Genomic DNA, 19,613 nt, shown 5'->3' with positions numbered 1-19,613 from the left:
AATTACAACATTATGTGTTTAACTTTTTACTGAAATCACCCGGGAGGATCAGTTGTTTTGCCCAGTAAAGAATGTTGCTATGTACTCGACCCTCCTACCCCACTCCATTCCATTCTTCCTTCGTTTAAGTACAAGTGTTTGCAGGTTTGTCATCCCGCCATTACATCGAAAAATGTAATTTGTAGCATGTTAAAACTATTTTGAGATTAAGAATCACACTGAAAACATAAACTAGTCAGTAACGCTACGGACTAGTGAATAGCTAGTCAGTACACTAGTCAGTCACTACCGACTAACTAAAGTGTGCTAGAGTAGTCACGGCAATTAGTCAGTCAAGACCGACTAGGGAATAATTACGACCGACTAGTTTATGGGTACTGACTAACGCCAATAACCTCGACCGACTAGCAAGTCTGGACTGACTAACTTGACCGACTAGCATTTCAGACTGACTAAGTAACCAACTAAGTTAACCGACAAACAACATTTAATAAGTTGCCCACGCAGCGAAGATATATATACCGTCTAGGTATAGGCCTTTTATAGTTGCATGCAGCACCCATGTATTTCAGCCCCAGGACTCGGGATTTGTTTGTCACTGCACAGTCAGTCCGCAGCTAGCTACGCGGAAAGTGCTTCTTTCTCTAACACTTTATGCATGACGTTTCGTGACGTCATAGGGTTTCGTATACTGATAGGGTAAAAACAACGATTTTCGGAAGGTTTTTTGCTCAATGCTTGGAGGTTGATAAATAAATAAAAGTAGAAAAAAAGACACTAAATATTCTTTTTATTGTGCTGTTGGAAGAGAAAAAAATATAGTTTGGACTATCACTTTTAAAGTTTTAGGGCACTGGGACATCTCAATAAAATAAAACATGCACTCCTTTCGTTTTTTTCCCCCAAACTGTTGAACGTAGGAAGCTTTTCAGAAGTGGGTGTGGGCGAAACTTATTTATTTATCATTTACCTGGGGGAGGTGCTCTAAATGCAAAATGGTGCAATGGTTGTCAATATTACAGGCTGAAGGCCTATATATATTCTAGCATGCAATCCAAATCGGGGGGGGGCGAAAGAGGGAGACTCCCCCATCATCGAGAGTGGAGGGCGGTCGCCCCTCGTCCCCCTTCCCTACGCCTATGGAACATGACTGCTCCATGACGCATATAACATTGTTGTGATAAAGGTTTTAAAGCCTGCTCTTGTTTTTGTTTTATTTATATTTGTTTGCACATAGGCCTAATATGTTCACAATACAAAAATAACAGGGATCAGAGGCGGATCCAAGGGGGAGGGGTGAGGTGGTTAATCCCCATTAATTTTTTACCCCCTCCCCGTGACAGCCATTCACTGTCGGGCGGAAACCTCAAACCCCCACCCCTTGGAGAAATCCTGCATCCGCCCCTGGAGATGATATTATGGACGTAACAAATTGAAAAGAACAAAAAGAGTAACAGGAGCTAAACCCATTAGGCTGACAAAAAGTCGCCCATCTCCAATAGGCCTTAGAGAAAACAAATTGCAATAAATAAAACTCTAATCACACACACACATATAACCCCCTTCAGGGACTCTGCACTGGTTTTTCGTACTAGAGCGTTACACAACTTTTCGCGGTAAAAATAACCACACATAATTGGTCAACGTTTTGCGTTAAAATTTAGTGAACCAATCATAAGCACGTATTGCAACGAAGTATTGAATATGCAGATTTATCCCGTTCATGCGTTCGATCATGCGGCCGGCCGGTGGCACGTCTGTGGCTTACAGTATATATAGTAGTTAGTACAGCTAGACGAGACTCAACTTACTACTACTACTACTACTTGAACTTCTACTACTACTAGTACTACTTCTATGTACTGGTTCGCTCGCATGTTTACCGGAACTGCAAATTCGTTTCCTCGTTATGATGGAGATCGAAGGAAGTATTCGGTGAGTAAAATCGATCAATTGATGTAACTTTATTTGTCATCATAGCAAAGGCGTAGCATAGGCCACAACTGGCACAAGCACTTGTAAAATAAGGCTATATACTTACTGTATACTATATACTGATAGTATACAGTAAGTATATAGCCTAATGTTACAAGTGCATGTGGCATAGCCTAGGCTAATTATAGCCAGGCCTACTGAGTACTGAAGAGTGTACCGTAGGCTACTACTACTAGTATTACTACTACTATCACTGCAGGGTATACAGTCAAAATAATGTTTAAATAAATGTATGAAAGAGATGTCTGTATTTGTTTTTAAACTTTTAATCTAATTCTGATTGTTCACAGGTATGTCAAATTACAGATGTAGCCTAGCCTAGTAGCCTACATGTACATATAGTGCAGAACAGTAGTACACTGCTACTTACAGTAATTACAAATTCTGTGGGCTAAATAAAGTAGCCTACGGTATGTGAAAGATAAGGTATTGTCACAAGGTCACAATTACATTGACTGTACTCGTGCATTTACACTTTTTCCATTAATGCTTGCATAACCATGTCCAACTTCCAAGTGCACAGTATATAATGTTCAATTGTTCATCATTGTTTTTTTAACTTGTGGGATATAAATGAGACATATTCCTCATCATGAGGCAGTCATAGGGGCTGTATTATTTTGCATATGGTTGGACTTTAGTAAAATGGCTTACAGCTGTTGCCACTGTGACTTTAGTACTCCAGAGTTTGAAGTACTAATTAAGCATTACAGGTTTGAACATGGAAATGATCCTAACTTTAAAATTGTTTGTGGGATAAACAATTGTGCTAAGAGTTACTCTAATATCCGTGTATTTAGGCGTCATATAAGGCAAAAACATGAGTTTTGGTATGGAAGGCGGAATAACCTAAATGCTCCTCCAATTGAAGTACAAGTAGATCAAAATGAGCATGTAGTTGAAAATGGAAATCCAGAAAATATAGAAATACCTCACCCTGAATTTGATGTTAATAGGGAAGTATCAATGTTTTTAATGAAGCTGAGGGAAATCCATAAAACGCCACAGGCAGCTTGTTCATTCGTAGCAAATGAATTTGTCGACCTTCTCAAGATACACAGAGAAAACCTAGAGAAAGATCTCAACAATATGCTGATGAGGTCGGGTACCAACATCGATTGTCTTAATGAATTTGGTTTGGCAGAAATATTTCAAGAGGGTCAGTTGGAACAAGCCTTCAACTTGTTTTCAAATTCTAGAAATCTTCAGAAATACATGATAAATCAGTACAATGTTGTTGAACCATGTGAATATGTGCTGGGCAGGGATGATGATAATGGCAAGGAACATACAATGCAGTACATCCCAATTCTTCAAACTCTTAAAGCATTGTTGAAATCAGATGATATCTTGGGAGAGGTTTATGGCGGGCATGCAAGTCATATTGAGCATAAATTGAGTGACTTTTGTGATGGTTCCAAATTTAAGAGCAATGCACTTTTTTCTGAAGAGCCATCTAGTCTACAAGTACAGCTATACTATGATGACTTCACGGTGGCAAACCCCCTTGGAACACATGTTCAAATGCTAAAATTTTCTGCAGTGTATTTTGTGCTTGGTAATCTGCACCCAATGCATAGATCGAAATTGCGCAATATTCAACTGGTGTCACTGTGCCCATCACTCTATGTAAAAACATATGGTTTGCAAAATGTCTTTTTCCCTCTTCTTGAAGATCTGAAAGTTCTTGAAAAAGATGGCATTCAATTCTCTAAAGATGGTATGGAGCATACGTTTCGTGGTACAGTTTCTTTTTTGTCGGCAGATAACCTGGCTGCCCATGAAATCGGAGGGTTTCAAGTACATTTTAACCATGGGAGGGTATGTCGAATGTGTAATGTCACAACGGCAAATCTTAAGAATCATTTTTGTTTGTCAGATAAATTGATATTGAGGTCCAAGGAAGTATATGATCAACAGACCCAAGCAGTTCATGTGAACCCTGCACTCATGTCAACATATGGGGTAAAGGGCACTTCCTGTCTCAACCAACTAACATATTTTCATGTAACAAATGGCTTACCACCGGACCTGGCCCATGATTTGTTTGAGGGTGTTCTTCCAGAGGTAGTTGGAGAAGTAATCAAGGATTGTGTTTCACAAGAGTATTTCACCCTTAAATACTTGAATCAACAGATCAAGTCTTTTCCATATGAAGCATCTGACCGTACGAATAAACCCTCCGTCATGTCCAACAATCTTTATACGTTCAGAGTCAAGCAGACAGCCTGTCAGATGTGGTGCTTTAACCGTATGTTACCATTAATGGTAGGCCACTTGGTTCCTATTGGCTGCCTTTCATGGAAAGTTTTGTTGTTGTTGTTAGATGTGACAGAATACTGTACTTCTGCTGAGGTCACACCAGCACTTTCAATGTTTCTGGATGATTTGATACAGGATTTTCTAAATTCCTATTACACCTTTTTTCATAATGTAACTATGAAACCAAAGTTTCACTATTTGATACACTATCCAGCAGTGCTATTGCAGTTTGGTCCACTGATTAATACATGGACATTGCGCTTCGAAGGAAAGCATAATTACTTCAAGGAAATTTCAAAGACTACCAAGAACAGAAAGAATTTATGTAAGACCCTAGCACAAAGGCATGAATTCATGCAAGCCACTTTCCGTGGTCGTACAACCTTCTTGACTGAAGATACAATTCATACGAAGGGTGAAATGTTTCCAGTGAGACTTTTGCCACTTATCATACAAGATGAAATATTGCCCCTAGTAGGTGAGCATGAATCAGTGTATTCAGTTGGCAAGGTGTCATACAATGGTACCTGGTATTCAAAGGGTTTGGCAGTAATAGTGGATGTTGGTTACAAATTTGGTATGATTGATATGTGTTTTATTATAGCTGGGCATACTTATTTACTTTGTAAATTAGGGGAACATACAGAGTATATATCCCACTTGCATGCCTACAATGTTCAATTTGGTAATACACTTGTCTTATTCAGACCGTCTGATTTGCACAACTATTATCCTCTTGGTGTATACAAGACTGGTAGTATGAATCTGATTTCAATAAGACATTATGTGCGAAATCTATGATAGATCATAGATGTACCCTGTAAATGGTGGGGAAGGTATACCACTTATACTAATCAAAATCCCGATTTGATTAGCAGTTTGGTCAAAATGGTTAGCAAGTAACTTTTGTCTGTACACGCTGTAGTTGAGGGGGAGTGGGTGTCCCCACCTCCCCTTTTGAAATTTTTGCCCTCAAAAGAGTGCTGAGATGCAAAATGGTGCTATCAATTTCATTACCTGGAGTATGTTCATGCACCAGAAAATACCATTTTTGTGGTAATTAAAATACAGAAAACTTACATCCCTGGTAAAGGATCCACATTTAACTATGCTACAGTGTGTTAGGTTAGGAATTACCAGTGATTGTTAGGCTATACTTTATAGAACTATTTTTTTTGCAGTTACAGACCTGTCAACTCTCCCGGTTTTACCGGGAGACTCACGGTTTTTACCCAAATCTCCCAGCCTCCCGGTTTCATATTCTATTCTCCCGGTTTTTTAATGTTTCATCACTTGCGAAATTCTGAAAATAGCCAACAGTTAGTCATATGCCCTTCGGGTAATAAGTGTAATCTAAAAATAGATTGATTGTTTACAAACACGTTATGACTGACACCAGGGAGTTCCATAACAACTCCCTGCTGGCACAGTGCTGTGCGGGACTCTCAACCAATATCAGGCTGCTTTGTCAGTTCTCAGACTTCGCCCAATGTCGTTATAGTACGTTGGCCTTGGTCGAGTCCTGAATACAGTACAGTAGTACGGCGTGCACTCTGCATATGCCTTGGTGCCCCAGTTTAATAAACGCAAGTTGTCACTTGTTTGTATATGCGGCGTACCTAATGTGTGCAGTTCGCATGTAGGCTACTTGTATACGAAAAAAACAGTTAAGTTCTATGCCGGCACACACTTTACCTGCGTCCTCTTCGATGCTAGGTGAATATCATGTCTTAAACTACGATTTAAGAAACGGCTGTTTCAAACATCTCACTAATTCTTTCGGCGACTTTAATCCCTATTCATTGAGCACAATAGCATAACCTGCGTATAAACTCGTACAGGGATTATACGAGGTGTCTACGCGGCAATTTGTTTGTCAACGATTTTATACGCGATTGTACTTGTTTATACGTCTTCATCCTGTGCGCGTACACATGTCCAGTTACACATGAGCGGTACTGTAGACTATTTATTTAGGAGTATTTATATAATTTCAGTTGAAAATTACCAACCTCCCTATTTGCCCCTTATTCTCCCGGTTTTTTGGCCCTGAAAATTTTTATTCTCCCTATTTTGGGGTCAAACAGGTTGACAGGTCTGCAGTTAGGATCATAAGTGGAAGATAACAGAATGGCGCTTAGTGCTAGCTAGTTTGGGTATTACTTTTGAATGCCCTGGATGAGTGAATCAAAATTGAAACATTAATAATGAACATTATGTAACACTATCGCAGTAATTTATTTAATTAAACTAATCCAGAATTCGTTTACAAACTTGAATTTTATTTAAAATAAAAATAAATGACAGTATCGGCTCCAAATTTGCCTATACTACAGTGTGTTAGGCTATTAATTTCACTATTCACCTGTATAAATGGATCAAAATGAAATTAGACATCGTTTGAAGATCTTCCAAACAAATGATGGTATAGGCTCCAAATTTGCCTTTACTACAGTATGTTAGGCTATTTTTTTTGGTTTTTTGTGTGGCAGTTGCGCGATACAGAGTGTCGTCTTGCATCGCAGAGTGAATATTCACATCGCAAAGTGCGATCCCACTTAAAATGAACCCTGAATACAGCTGACTCTTCACTTTTCAGGGTTAGGGTGATTAAAAAGACACTTTTAGGCTCTATGCTGTGTTTAAAGGGCGATGTGTGGAGTACGATTCCTCCTCTGTGTGATTCTACTCAGCAAAAGGGAAGTCTTGGTCCCCTAAATAGATCCTTGTAGGATTTTTAGCCTATTCACTGGCTACAGAATACTTTAAATGTAAGCGAAAACATGGCCAAAGGTGTTTCAGCAAATTAATGCCGGGTTTGGAGCTGTCAAAAAATTAAAAATTGCATTCTTTATGGTATTGCTGTTTTATATAAACAAACATATGCTTTATTTGGCGAACGCATTTTATTTTTGATGTGTGTTTGTGCATTGAACTGAAAACAGTTTATTGAATCAAAGCCAATTCATGTCTCCTGTTAGGTAGGATATTGCTTGTTGGTGTGGTTTTAGGTTCACAAATATAACCCTGATAATTGCAATTTACAGGTTAGGTTTAAGAGATAGTTAGCGTACTTGTTGAGTTTATTTGCCTGCAAAAGGTCCTGTTTTAGGTGACTATGTGTAGTCTGTACTTCCCTGTGTAAATTTTGGTAGTTGGTAGCTTTTTGGCTGTGGTGATTTTTCCATTTTTATGATGTTGGGCTTTGAATTAAATAAGCTTTTTTTTTTCTATGGAAGGCATTTTAACAGGTATGCCCATTTTACACCTCTGTACGAAGCATAGCATACCAGCATAGCATCATCATTTCTTCTCTATTCTACCACAATCATCAACAGTCAGTGATGATGAAGAATAAAGTAGATAATTGTAGCAAACTTAAACTGATTGTCTTTTAGAGGTTTGCCAAGGTTTAGCCAGTGTTTTAGCCTGTCAATAGTTGTTTATTTACAATGTTCAATTTCAATGCAATTCTGAGCCATGAACAATATTATTGTGGTCTTCAGTTCTTTAGTATTTGTAATCAATTTGAATGCCATATCCAATTCTGACCAATGCCAACCATTTGACATTTATTTAAAACACTTCTCTCAGTATACTTGTATTTTTAAATTTAGTACATTAGTACAGTGGGTGTAAATTTAGTACACCCACTTTGTTGCGCATATTAAATTTGTATGATGAATGAAAGGAAAAAAGATAAAAATATTATTGATATCAAATGCACTTTTGTGGTTAAATGTATTTGTGACTTTGTGACCAAATACAGCTTTGAAACTATGTACTTACTGTACAATGTAAATAAAATGATGTAGACGAGTTAGATTTGGTTGGTTCACTTCCAAATTTATTTAGTATGTTAAATTGTCTTTCAGACACAAATTGTTGTTGTTATATGGTATGAACCAGAAAAGGGTTCATATTGAGGGTGATGCAGAAGGAGCTACCAAGCTTGATATAGAGAAGGCTGCATCTGGTTTATTTGGTTTGGAGAACAAGTCTCTCATCCTCCAGTTCTTTGACAAAGACTTTGAAGACTACGTAGACATAGAGGAGGATCAGAAAATTCCAGGTCCCACAAAGATTCTGGTGAGGGTAGAAGAGCCAGTGGTGTTTCCTGTCACTATCAATGTCAACCAAGGTGACATTGAGCAGATAGAAAATGATGCAAGGTATGTACCAGTAAGTGTGGCACTAATGATGAAATGAGGGTGGAGAGCTCAGTCAGTAGAGCTTCGCTGGACTACAGATCTAAAGGTTTCTAGTTCGAATCCTCCCAGGACTGTTCAGCTTTTCCATTGTGTCCTTAGGCAAGGCACTTTGCCTCGATTGCCTCTCTCAACCGTGGTGTAGGCCTACTGTATAAACGAGTTCAACAGCCTATTCAGTTCTATATCTATATATAACCCTGCTAACACGTGTAGTTCTGGTATTGAAAAACATTGTGATAACTGATAAGCAGTAAAAGAAAAGTAATGTTTTAGATATTGGTTAAATGCAAGGACAGTAAGCCAGATTTAATCCCATTTCAGGTGAATAGTCATTAAATTGTTTTGCAGCACTGACACACTACCACCTGTTGTACAGCAGCCCCAGAATGATGCGGCTGATGATGTTGCTGAGGATACTGCCGAGGATGCTGCAATCAATTTCAAACCTGTAGCGGATGTTGCAGCAACTTCTTCGTCAACAGAGTCTCAAGGCAGACAAGCTTCTGTCAGTTGGATCACTGGGTTTGCTGTACCAGTCCAGCCTCCTTTAATAACTTCAAAACTGAAACTTGGTGGGGACACACTGAATACTGCAGAAAGGGGCCATTTCCTAGACAGCATCTATTCAGCAGTTACCAAGAACCATGGAATTTAGTAAGTAGTATGTCTAATTCTCTCTGGCTTTTTTTATTCCTTGCCAAGGCGGAAGGAATCTATGCAGTCACGCTGGCGTGCATATGTGTGTGTCTGTGACGCCCTTGTAAACATGATAACTGGAGAACCCAAATGTCTACAAAGTTCAAACTTGACATATAGGTTGCCCATATGGGGGAAAGAACATACAGTATTTGGTGCTATTATATGGCCTCACACATGTCATACTTATTAGGTGGAATACCCATAGTGAGTACATGGTCCCTATTGCTTTTAGTGGAGGCCAGTACTTAAAATACTGAAAGATTAGCCCAAAGCTTATGGGGTTATGCTGGGCTAGTTAAAATGTAGTTCCAAGATGTCTGAAATTATGTGACAGCCTTTAATAAATGATACCTGCTAGCAAGTGTCACCACCCTGACTGCAGCAGCCCTGATACCGGACTACTGGGGACTAATTGAAATTTGTTGGGGCAAGTAGAGATTGTCAAACTGAGTCAACTGGTGATTGTGAGGCAGGGCTTGACAAAACCGACGGCTTTTGCTGTCGTACCCTTTCTTCTTACTGAAAAAGCTGTCCGTGCCTTTCAAATTATTCATTCACCTAAAGTGTCTCCCTGTTTTCCCTGGAAATGACGAACATGCGAATATTTTGTGGAAAAAAATTAGATCAAATTTCATTCTCGCGAATCGTTGTCTTATTGTATATTGCGCTTTCGTTCTAGTATTACAGGGATACAGTAAGTCTTCCGTTTTTTTTTTAATTCCAATAAAGTTCCACAAAATTGTACAAATATCAAAGACACAACGCGGCAAACATGCCTGGCCCGTTGCAGCAAGCTAACTTCAATTTTTACTCATCGATCAACCAAAATACCATTTCCTGTTACACATCGCATTGCACTGTACAACATTGTGTGTGCCATGTGAACATCGTTGCGTACGTGCGAACTTCAAATCGCCATAGCTCATTTCTGTCGTTGAAAAACCTTGCCTAATTCACGTTGATTCGTAACTGCTGGTGCTCGACATAAGTTTCGGAAATAACGCTTGTGATATTTGTGAGCGGCTAAATCTACGGGATACGCATATGATAGTCGATAGTCGTGATCGCTTTCAAATGTGAGACTGTTTTTTATTCCGGATTTCGCTGCGACGTATTCGTTACTTGGAGCTAGCCTAACATAACGATAGTGTGTAAGTAGTCAGAACTAGGGGTATCTGTTAGCGCTAATACTTTTGAGCTAGCCTAACAATGATAGTGCGTAAGTATTCAGAGCTAGGAGTAGGATGCGTTAAGACGACATTCCCCCGGTTTCTCCGAATAGTTTTCTGGTTTTTTTTGGGGGGGGGGGGGCTGCACTTACATCCCTGGTATTAGTAATGTTCCATATAGTGAGTAGAGCGAAACCATAACGCAGGGTTGGCGCTACAAGTGGTCTTGGGGTCATATAGACACCTTTTTGGGAGGGTTTGACCCAAAGTTTAGATTTGTGTTCACCTAAGGGGTCCAAAAAGACAAAAATAACACTCTTTTCACAGTGTTTTGATGATTTATGAATCAAAATTGCATCGTTGGACCCCAAAATTTCACAGCCAGCGCTAACCCTGCCATAACGCTAGCGACATTAACAGGCCTTGTGTTTTGAGGCGTGCGAAAAGTAATGCACATCCATGAGGCTGACGATATTATATTTCTAGTTTGTATCAGTGTTAACTCCGGAGTGGAAAATAGACAGAGAAAGTGGGAATTGTGCAAGAAAATGGCCTAGGCTTCCTTATTAAAGTTCCTTGAATTTTCATGTATGACATCGTCAATGAAATTCTGTTGTTTCCCGCTTAATTTTGCTGTTGCAACTGATTTATTTTCCGTCTGATAAATTATATTTTTATCGATCCAAACGTTAGGCCTTTTCACTCCTGCACCGATCATTCCCATTGATAAAAATAGCCCAGGGGTTTTCCAACTTTGCCTAACACTAGATTATTCAGAGTGTGTTAAGATGTGTTTTATAGTATTATGTTCACTTCGTCAGTGCACATGATGTGCAGGAATTTGATTCCCAGTATCATCATCGTGTTAAAAAGTAGGTAACTTGCATTCTGTATGAACTATGCCAACTATCATATAGATATGGGAAAAATATGTTTTCAATGCAAAACGCCACACTTTAAACGAAAAATTTGTAAGTGGTCTAGCAAAACGGTGGTTTTTGTCTTAAGTCTTACAACCTAATTCTAACACATCAACAGTAACACTCAGTAGCGATTTTTCGTGCCTAGGCTAGGCCTTTACAGTATTGCAACTAGAATCTCAATAAAAATTAGGAGGTTGGCTTAAAATTGGCCCATTACTTTGACACACTTGATCAAAATCACCCAAAGATTCCCGCTCTTGGATTGGTAAAATATAAACAAAAGAAATAGGCTAGTACGTCACCAAATATATTTGCACAATATAGCTAAGGAATATAATATTATGAAACACATAGGCTAGTAAATTACAATTGACTGATTTTGTGTATATATACGTAATTATGGATCATTTTTGGGTTACAACGCAGTTCCTGATTGATCCCTGGCACCATGGGGGGGGGGCACTTTAGGTCTTTCTACCATGAAAAAATTGCAAAACTGAAATTGAAGCGTGCTGTCGGTGCCCTTAGTGTTGCACTGTCCTGCCCTTCAATTTCACTCATTTGCGCTGTGGGTGCCCCTAATAAATTGAATCCACCGACCAGGCATACGCTGTGCCCTATTTGAAAATTTTGTCAAGCCCTGGTGAGGTACATTTTCAATCCCTATTAGCAGGGTAGGTAATATACTGGGCTGTGGGTGATTATCCCCCCCCCCCCACTTCTGAAATAGCCCCAGAGTAGGGCCAATAGGGCAAAATATAAATTGCCCTTATAGTTAGAGTAGGCAGAGCACTTCAAGAGAAAATAATAGCTAATCAGTCCCAAAAGATATTATGGGCCTACCCACATCCACCCTCAACCCACATCTCACAACTAATTCCTACCCTGCCTAGTCGGTTGTCCCATGTCAGCAGTAAGGTGGTCCCTTGTCAGCAGTAAGACATTTGCTCAGCCATAAATGCATCTAAATCTCTATCCTACCTACCTATTTACATGGCCACCCTGTTGCCACAGCTAGTACTTAGAATAACTCACATTTGTAGTGTTTGCATGTGCTGGATCACCGTTGCTTGCCTCTGATTCCACTAAAGTCTACACACTATAAATATATATATATATATTCTTTCATTATATCCAACCAGCTATCCAACCAAGACTGAATACGACATCATGGTTGAAAAGATACATGCGAAGTTCCCACAGATGTGCAAACCTGCAGCAAATATGCCACTTGGTGATAAGAAGGTACTGCATGTATGTTTTAATATCAATACATCCCCCCCCCCCATTAGGGGCGCTTGATAAAATTGTAGCCCTCCCCCTGTCCCCGGCCAAGTCGCCAATTGATGGCTGGTATATGCTCAATTAATAACTTAACTAAATGTTAAATAACTTAACATCGGATTCTGCAAAATGGATCGGTTTCTAGTCCAAAAGTCCACCATGATAGCGGACACGAGTGGATCCATAGTCATGTATCATAGTCATGTGTCAACATTTCAAGTTTTTCATAAAAGAAAATGTATTTGCAGCCATTGCTATACACAAATAGTGTGTGCATAGTACATAGGAAACTCATTGTTGTTGTTGGTAATGCATTTTGGGGCCATTTATGTTTCGGACCCTGCCCAATTTACATATTTACCTCATTAAGTAACTAACACTTAGCAATGTTCACAACAATGTACCCCTACCAAACAGCTTTCCAATGAACAAAAGTGACATGTTACCAAGGAGTACCGAATGACATGAATTCACTCGATTCGGTAGACATTTTAGATGTGTATGTCATCTATCTTCCCACCTGGTTTCGAAACTTTTCATGGCTAGAACTCTGCCAGGTATTTGTACATAGGATATATATATATATATATATATATATATATATATATATACATATATATATATATATCTCCATCATTGTGACATGTTACCAAGTACCGAATGACATGAATGCACTCGATTCGGTAGACATGTCAGATGTGTATGTCATCTATCTTCCACTTGGTTCAAAACTGTTCATGGCTAGAACTCTGCCAGGGTTTTGTACATAGGATATATGTATATATATATGTCATTGTGACATGTTTACCAAGGAGTACCGAATGACATGAATGCACTCGATTCGGTAGACATGTCAGATGTTTATGTCATCTATCTTCCACCTGGTTCGAAACTTTTCATGGCTAGAACTCTGCCAGGTATTTGTACATAGGATATATATATATATATCCATCATTATTAATTTATTTCTTACAGTATCAACAATACAATCAATATTAATCCATTTTGTGAGGATCAGTCTGAGAATTTAATAAATTACCAATTGGCCATATTGGTTCATATTGCCATAGTTCTAACATGTGACAGTACAACAAGAATAACTGCCCATTTATTCATGGCTGTCATGCCCCTGTTATATAATCGCTTCGCCACCTGAATAGGAATTTCCCTGATGGAGAAGGACATTATGTAATCAGTGTTTTTCTAGGTGGTAATGTTCATTGTTTTGGGGCCACATGCAACAGCCTATTGTGTAGACATTCATTTCTGTTTGTTTTGGTTTTTCAGATGCTATGGAAGCATAGACTGCAGTACAAATTCCAGAATAAGCGTAAGCGTCTAGACCTGAAGATTGAGGCTGTGCAGAAGAAGAAGTTGAAAGCAGAACGAAAGCCACGTTCGCCTCCACCTTCTACGGTGGACCCCCCATCTTACTGGGGAATGAAAAACTACCTCCCCAGTCGCCCTGCCTCGGAGGATGACTTGACCATAGCCACCCATATAGGGTGGCTGAATGCAGAAAAGAGAAGAAAACAACCAGATTACAAGACAGTGTCCTGCTCCATGACAAAGACCCTGGCAGACAGAAGAAAATGGATCATTTCATCCAAACCCAAACCAACGTTGGATGAAATCCAGGTCAAATACCCCTGGTTATTTGACGAGGACCAGGTAATTCAAATTTCTTGCTTGGCGGCTAAAGGGATCTAAGCAACTTTTCCGTCAAGAAGCATCCAATTCCTATTCATTTGTGTCTTGGGACATTAATTTAATTTTTATATTTGATATTAATTATCAATCTCAAGTTTCTCAGAGTCATTTGATATCTATACATGTATTAACTGCTGTATTTGCCAAGGCAGTAGCAATTAATTCACACTAGGCTATAACATTCACCAGTTCATGTGTATGAAACGATCAGAATGAAAATAGATCTTCAAACAAATATCGCTATATCTGACGCGTGACCTGGATGGTTTCCAAGGGCAAGAGTTCACTGCCGATTCGACGGGAGCCACTTTGGTCTTTGGTAGAAGTAAGCGGCTCCCATCCCGTCTTTGTTTTTTCCAACTCTCACGGGAGCTATTTCACTGCTCAGGAGAGCCAAACAACACACACACTGATTTTGATTTCCTGTATGATTCTGTCTGTGGGGGTGGGGGGGCTAATTTGGGAAGTAGACTATGAAGCATCAGCTCTGCCAATTTTTCAAACATGATGCATGACCCAAATGGAGCCATTTTGGTTCACCATTTTTACACTTTTGCATTATTTTGTGTGTGCGTGTCATTAGCGCAATGAAGTGGACCTTTCTGAGATTTGGCTTTTGCGACTGCACCGCCTCCCCCCTTACCACCACCAATCATGCCCTGATAATGTAAAACTGTTCACATAAATTTGTTATTGTTCCTTTCTCTTCAGATGTCAGAGGAGATGCAGAGAATAAAAGATGATGTGCTCCCGCTGCAGAAGCGTCTTTCGAATGGACTAAACAAATACGCCACTGCCCTGATAAGGAGAGGACAAGGGAAGAGGAACCCTCACAGATTTTTTGAAGAGGTTGTTTCTGCCATACCTCTCTTCCAGGCAGAGAAAGACCAAGCAGGTACCATTATTCATTTCATAATGATATATAACAGCCCATTAAAATCCAATACAATGTGGCTGCCTACTGGATGTCACCTTGCACTATAGGTGGAAAAATGTTAGATTCCTGTGAACTAGAATGTATGGGAGAGACATACAGGTAGGTATTGGGGTGCTAATAATAACAGGTGGAGAAAAATATATTGATTAGAGCTCGGCAATTTCCTATTTTTTCTCTCATATATCCAAGCCAGGTAAGTTGTGGCTATTTTTAAAGTGACTTATCTCTAACACGACAGGGTTTCCGCCATAACATTGAAAGGAGTGGGGTTAGGGGTGTTTAACTCTAGCTCATGTTGCCGACGGCAGTAACATTGCGATCTTGCAGCGGTTACCAAACTACGCGAGGTCAATGTTTGCACTTGTGTACCAGGAGCTCAGTGAGTGTGTGCAGTCCCATCCTGTCTGACCCAAAAATAATTACACTTGTGTGGTAGAGAAGAAGGACTAATTCAGGATTCTGGTTTGTGTTCCTTGTTGAAGTGAGTGCATACCATAAGCTGTTAAGAACACACCAATCCTGATTAATATAACTTCTCTGCCAAACCACTCAACTGTATCTTATTCATACAGCAATATTTTTGGAGGAAAAAGTAGCAGTGTATTCTCTCCTCAGCTGTCAATAAACTCACTGGGCTCCTTAAATTTTTAAAAGAAATACATAGTAATTACCTTTCTTTTTCTTTTCATTTTTCTACAGAAGCAACTTTGGAGGCTGCATTACTTTCTATCCCTGGGCTCTTTCAAGAGCTGATCACTGACATCTTTGTTCCAGTTGACAAAACGGTGAGTGTTTTTCAGTTATCAGTACTTCTCTTATACCATAGTAAATGCACTTTTAGTGAAAAGTGCAATGGTTGACTAGGAGCAACTGCACAGAAGCGTTTTTAGCATTAACAACATCACTATCAGTACCAATATCAAATTTTGGGAGCACAAGAGTGAACAGTTGGTAGAATTCACTAACAGTGGTGTTAGCCTAACACCTAAAGGCCGCACAGAAACTAACATTTTTGGTGATGTTTTATCAACTCACTAACAGCAATCAGGCACCAATAGTGGCTTTTATTGCACTAAATCTCGTGTTCTTGCATTTGTTTTCATCAACATAGGCATAAACATGTGGTGGGTTGCGATTGTCGTAGATTTTGCAGATGACGGCATGAGAAGACAAATATGTACAGTAGGCCTAATCCTTTCGAAGAGGCAAGTTAAGTTACTTTATCAGAAAATATTGGTTCTCAAGGATCAAGGATCTTTTCTACATTCTACATTCGTTGAAAAAAAAGAATGTTACGGTTGGTGAGTTGCAGGCTCCGTTCTGCTACTCCTAAAGCGTTCACTTCGGTTTTTATGCTTTGATAAAGTTTGACTGGCTTTCTGCATTGTTTTATTGCTGTGTTGGCTGACAACATCTAATTGTGTTTGATGATACTACTCCGTATTATAGTTTTATTCCTTCAATAATTTATTGAGGTGCAGTAAAAAATAAAGTAACTCTGTATTACCTGTGCTGCATCAGGATAGCGTAAAATCATAACTTTTCTTGGAGGTCAAGAGAAATGGGAGAGTCGAACGCAACACATTGCACATCATCATAAGGGTGATGCCGGTGACTGTGTATTGGTAATATGCACATCTTTGTTAACGCAGACCTGCACTACGATATATGCTCCTGCCATGTTCATTAGCGAAACATTTTCAGTACTCGCTGTGTTTCCCACAGATGGATCCCTCATTACTTACCATCTATATGCAGTGGCGGGGCTATGGGGGGCATTTTCTTCTTGGGCCCCCGGTTGCCCCCCAGATTGTCGAAAATTATCACGTGCTGGCCATAAAATGACACTTTTTTTTTCTTTTTTGCAGCCCAAAATATTTTGGGTTGCCACTCTTTTGTCACCCTCAATTTTTATGGCTTGAGCCACCACTGTCTATGGGTGTAATTTTCTAATACTGGGTCAATACTTTCAAGAAATCTATTGCTTAAATTATACATGAAATAGTTGCTGCCTCATCCCAAGTGGGCCACTGGATTTATCCAAAATGTTCATCATCATCCAGATCTCATTGTTACCCAATCCTTAAAATGAGATCTGGATGATGATGAACATTTTGGGTAATCCATATCAACAACATTCTTTGGCAATATCACAAGTTACCAATTGTGTTTTTCATATATTTTTCTACAGGCCGTAAATCCCAGTCATGTGTACATTAGGATGGATGCAGCCACACCCTACAAAACTGAACAATTTACTCTTGTGGTAGATGGGACTGATGTTGCCCATTCAACTACAATACTTGGAGCATCCACTCTATGGATCGAATCCTTTTACGTTTTCAATCTGAGCTATCCGACATGTGTGAGCAACTCGCTAATATTCCTTCAGCGGATAATCCTGATTATCGATGATCAACTCCCTGTTGCAAGGACAATAAGGATGCAAGTTAACAAACTAAATGCATGTTAAAGTGATATACTTGCTACTTTGTGTGATAACACCATTTGTCCATTACATAATTTTATAATATTTTGTAATATGGCCAGTATTTGTTGCATGTTCAATGCAGCTTTGTGATGTTTTGTGGTGCCCATCCATCATGGTCATATTGTCAAATTGAAAGGTAATGGGTCATGGAAAATACTAATTTTGTCATGGAAAACAATTTAATGATAGTAATTCCATTTTAAGATTTCTGTACAATTTTCTGTACCTTTGTGTTAATCTAACATGTTCAATTGACACAGGGTTCTATAGAAGAGTAGTTGTCACAACTCCCACCAAATGATTACCTGTATATTTGAGCGAAGGTCAGGGCTTCGTGAAAGTTTATCCATTTCCATTTATATTTTTAGTCAGATATCGTAATATACCTCCAAGCAAGACTGTCCAATGTGACTAAAACTTGCCAAAATCTTTACAGCTGGACCATGAAAACAAATCCCACATAGGATGTTCCATAATAGCAGACAATTATATGCAGTAGGGGTTAGGTTTATGTGTGTTTGAGCAACGGTCAAGGTTCCATGAATAAGTTTCTTGCCAAAAATGGTATCATCTATGTTTCAAACAAATCTATCAATGTGCCTAAACTTGCCAAAATCTTCACAGACTTGTGAAAGGTGCGATATACTGGTCCACAATAGCAGACAATTTGCACACAGTACATTTCGCATTTCATTCAGGCTTTCAAACAAGATTTATGAAATGTACTGTAACACTATGGTCTGCTGTTGTTGTATCATGTATTTTTTATCTATAAACTATTTCTTAAAGTGAATTCATACTGTGCTATACAGAGGCTATGGTCAATGGCCATGCATGTGTAGGATTGTATTCAGTATTGTATTCTTTGAAAAAAATTCATCTTGTATTAGAGCTTTCACCAAGGACCAGTTTCAAGTGCTATATACAGAGGCTATGGTCATGCGTGTGTAGGATTGTATTCTTTGAAATGTATGCACCTTGTATTAGAGCTTTTAATAAGGACCAGTTTTAAGTCATTACACATGCTATTACATTATCTATGTTGTTATTGATTAATTAGAGAGTAAATTTTATTATATCACATGTTGTAGTGATATGATATCACATGCTGTAGGTATTAGTATTTGTTATCATATGTTGTAGTTACTAGTATTTGTAATAAACGATACCTTCAGAACTTGATTCATTGGTGTTTCTGCTTTTATCCATTTATTGGTTTGAATGAATTTCATGCCAGAATCATTTGTAAACCATGGACTGACTAGTACAGTAGTTAGTCCACTAGCTTAGTCGGTTGTTTACTGACAAGGCCTTACCTTAGTCGGGGATCACTGACTAGAGGCCTACCTTAGTCGGGGATCACTGACTAGAGGCGGCATCTTAAATTAGTCGGTAGAGGCACCACGCTGACTAGCGCTACGTTAGTCAAACTCTAGTCGATGAATGACCGACTAATTTATATTCTAGTTCGTTAATTAGTCGGTGGTCACAAACTAGTCAGGGGAATACAGACTAGTTTGACTGACTAATGCGATTAGTCGGTGAAGTATTTAACATTAGTCAGTTATATTAGTCCAGCCAGGATTGACTAGGCATAAACTAGTCGGTAATGATGGACTAGCAGTTGCTTAGTCAGTAGAGGCACCATACTGACTAATTTAATATTAGTCGGTATGACCAATTTATGTTTTCAGTGCAATAATTTAGCCTCAAGTTTCATTATTTCTTGATTTATATTTTACCAGTGAACTCTAACATTTCGAGTGATTTATGTCAACTTTGTCACTTTAGTTATGTCCGAGACGTAGTGTCTGTATTATGCTCCGGTACTTTCTTGCCGTACAAGCAAAGCGCCGTCAGTAGAATGAGTGGCTTCAGTATAATGTCGCATGACGTCATTCTACACACTTCAATTCTATGATCCATTCTATT

At 39.0% G+C, this 19,613-nt stretch overlaps 2 protein-coding genes across 5 annotated transcripts in view; both read left to right on the top strand.

The window, feature by feature from the left end:
* The window catches only part of LOC139985126 (NLR family CARD domain-containing protein 4-like), a 100,874-nt gene that overhangs the window by 59,044 nt on the left and 22,217 nt on the right, over window positions 1-19,613 (top strand). The window lies entirely within an intron of this gene.
* Window positions 1,184-19,372, top strand: LOC139954622 (uncharacterized). Of its 3 annotated transcripts, XR_011788137.1 has the most exons (9): window positions 1,786-1,935; window positions 8,133-8,429; window positions 8,817-9,122; window positions 12,402-12,504; window positions 13,831-14,214; window positions 14,965-15,148; window positions 15,890-15,975; window positions 16,302-16,395; window positions 17,382-17,508. XR_011788137.1 is itself a non-coding variant. In XM_071954521.1 (8 exons), the coding sequence occupies exons 1-8, from the start codon at window positions 1,910-1,912 to the stop codon at window positions 17,661-17,663; spliced, it is 1,668 nt and encodes a 555-aa protein (XP_071810622.1). In that variant the 5' UTR covers window positions 1,786-1,909; the 3' UTR covers window positions 17,664-19,372. The 3 variants fall into 3 exon arrangements, 2 of the variants coding, with proteins under 2 accessions (XP_071810621.1, XP_071810622.1); XM_071954521.1 differs by lacking the exon at window positions 16,302-16,395 and having other exon boundaries at window positions 17,382-19,372; XM_071954520.1 differs by lacking the exons at window positions 8,133-8,429; window positions 8,817-9,122; window positions 12,402-12,504; ... (3 more) ...; window positions 16,302-16,395; window positions 17,382-17,508 and adding an exon at window positions 2,286-6,845 and having other exon boundaries at window positions 1,184-1,935.

The sequence above is a fragment of the Apostichopus japonicus genome, chromosome 17 (genome assembly GCF_037975245.1).
Source record: "Apostichopus japonicus isolate 1M-3 chromosome 17, ASM3797524v1, whole genome shotgun sequence".
NCBI classification, from domain to species: Eukaryota; Metazoa; Echinodermata; class Holothuroidea; order Aspidochirotida; family Stichopodidae; genus Apostichopus; species Apostichopus japonicus.
This window is presented reverse-complemented; position numbering and strand designations above follow the sequence as displayed.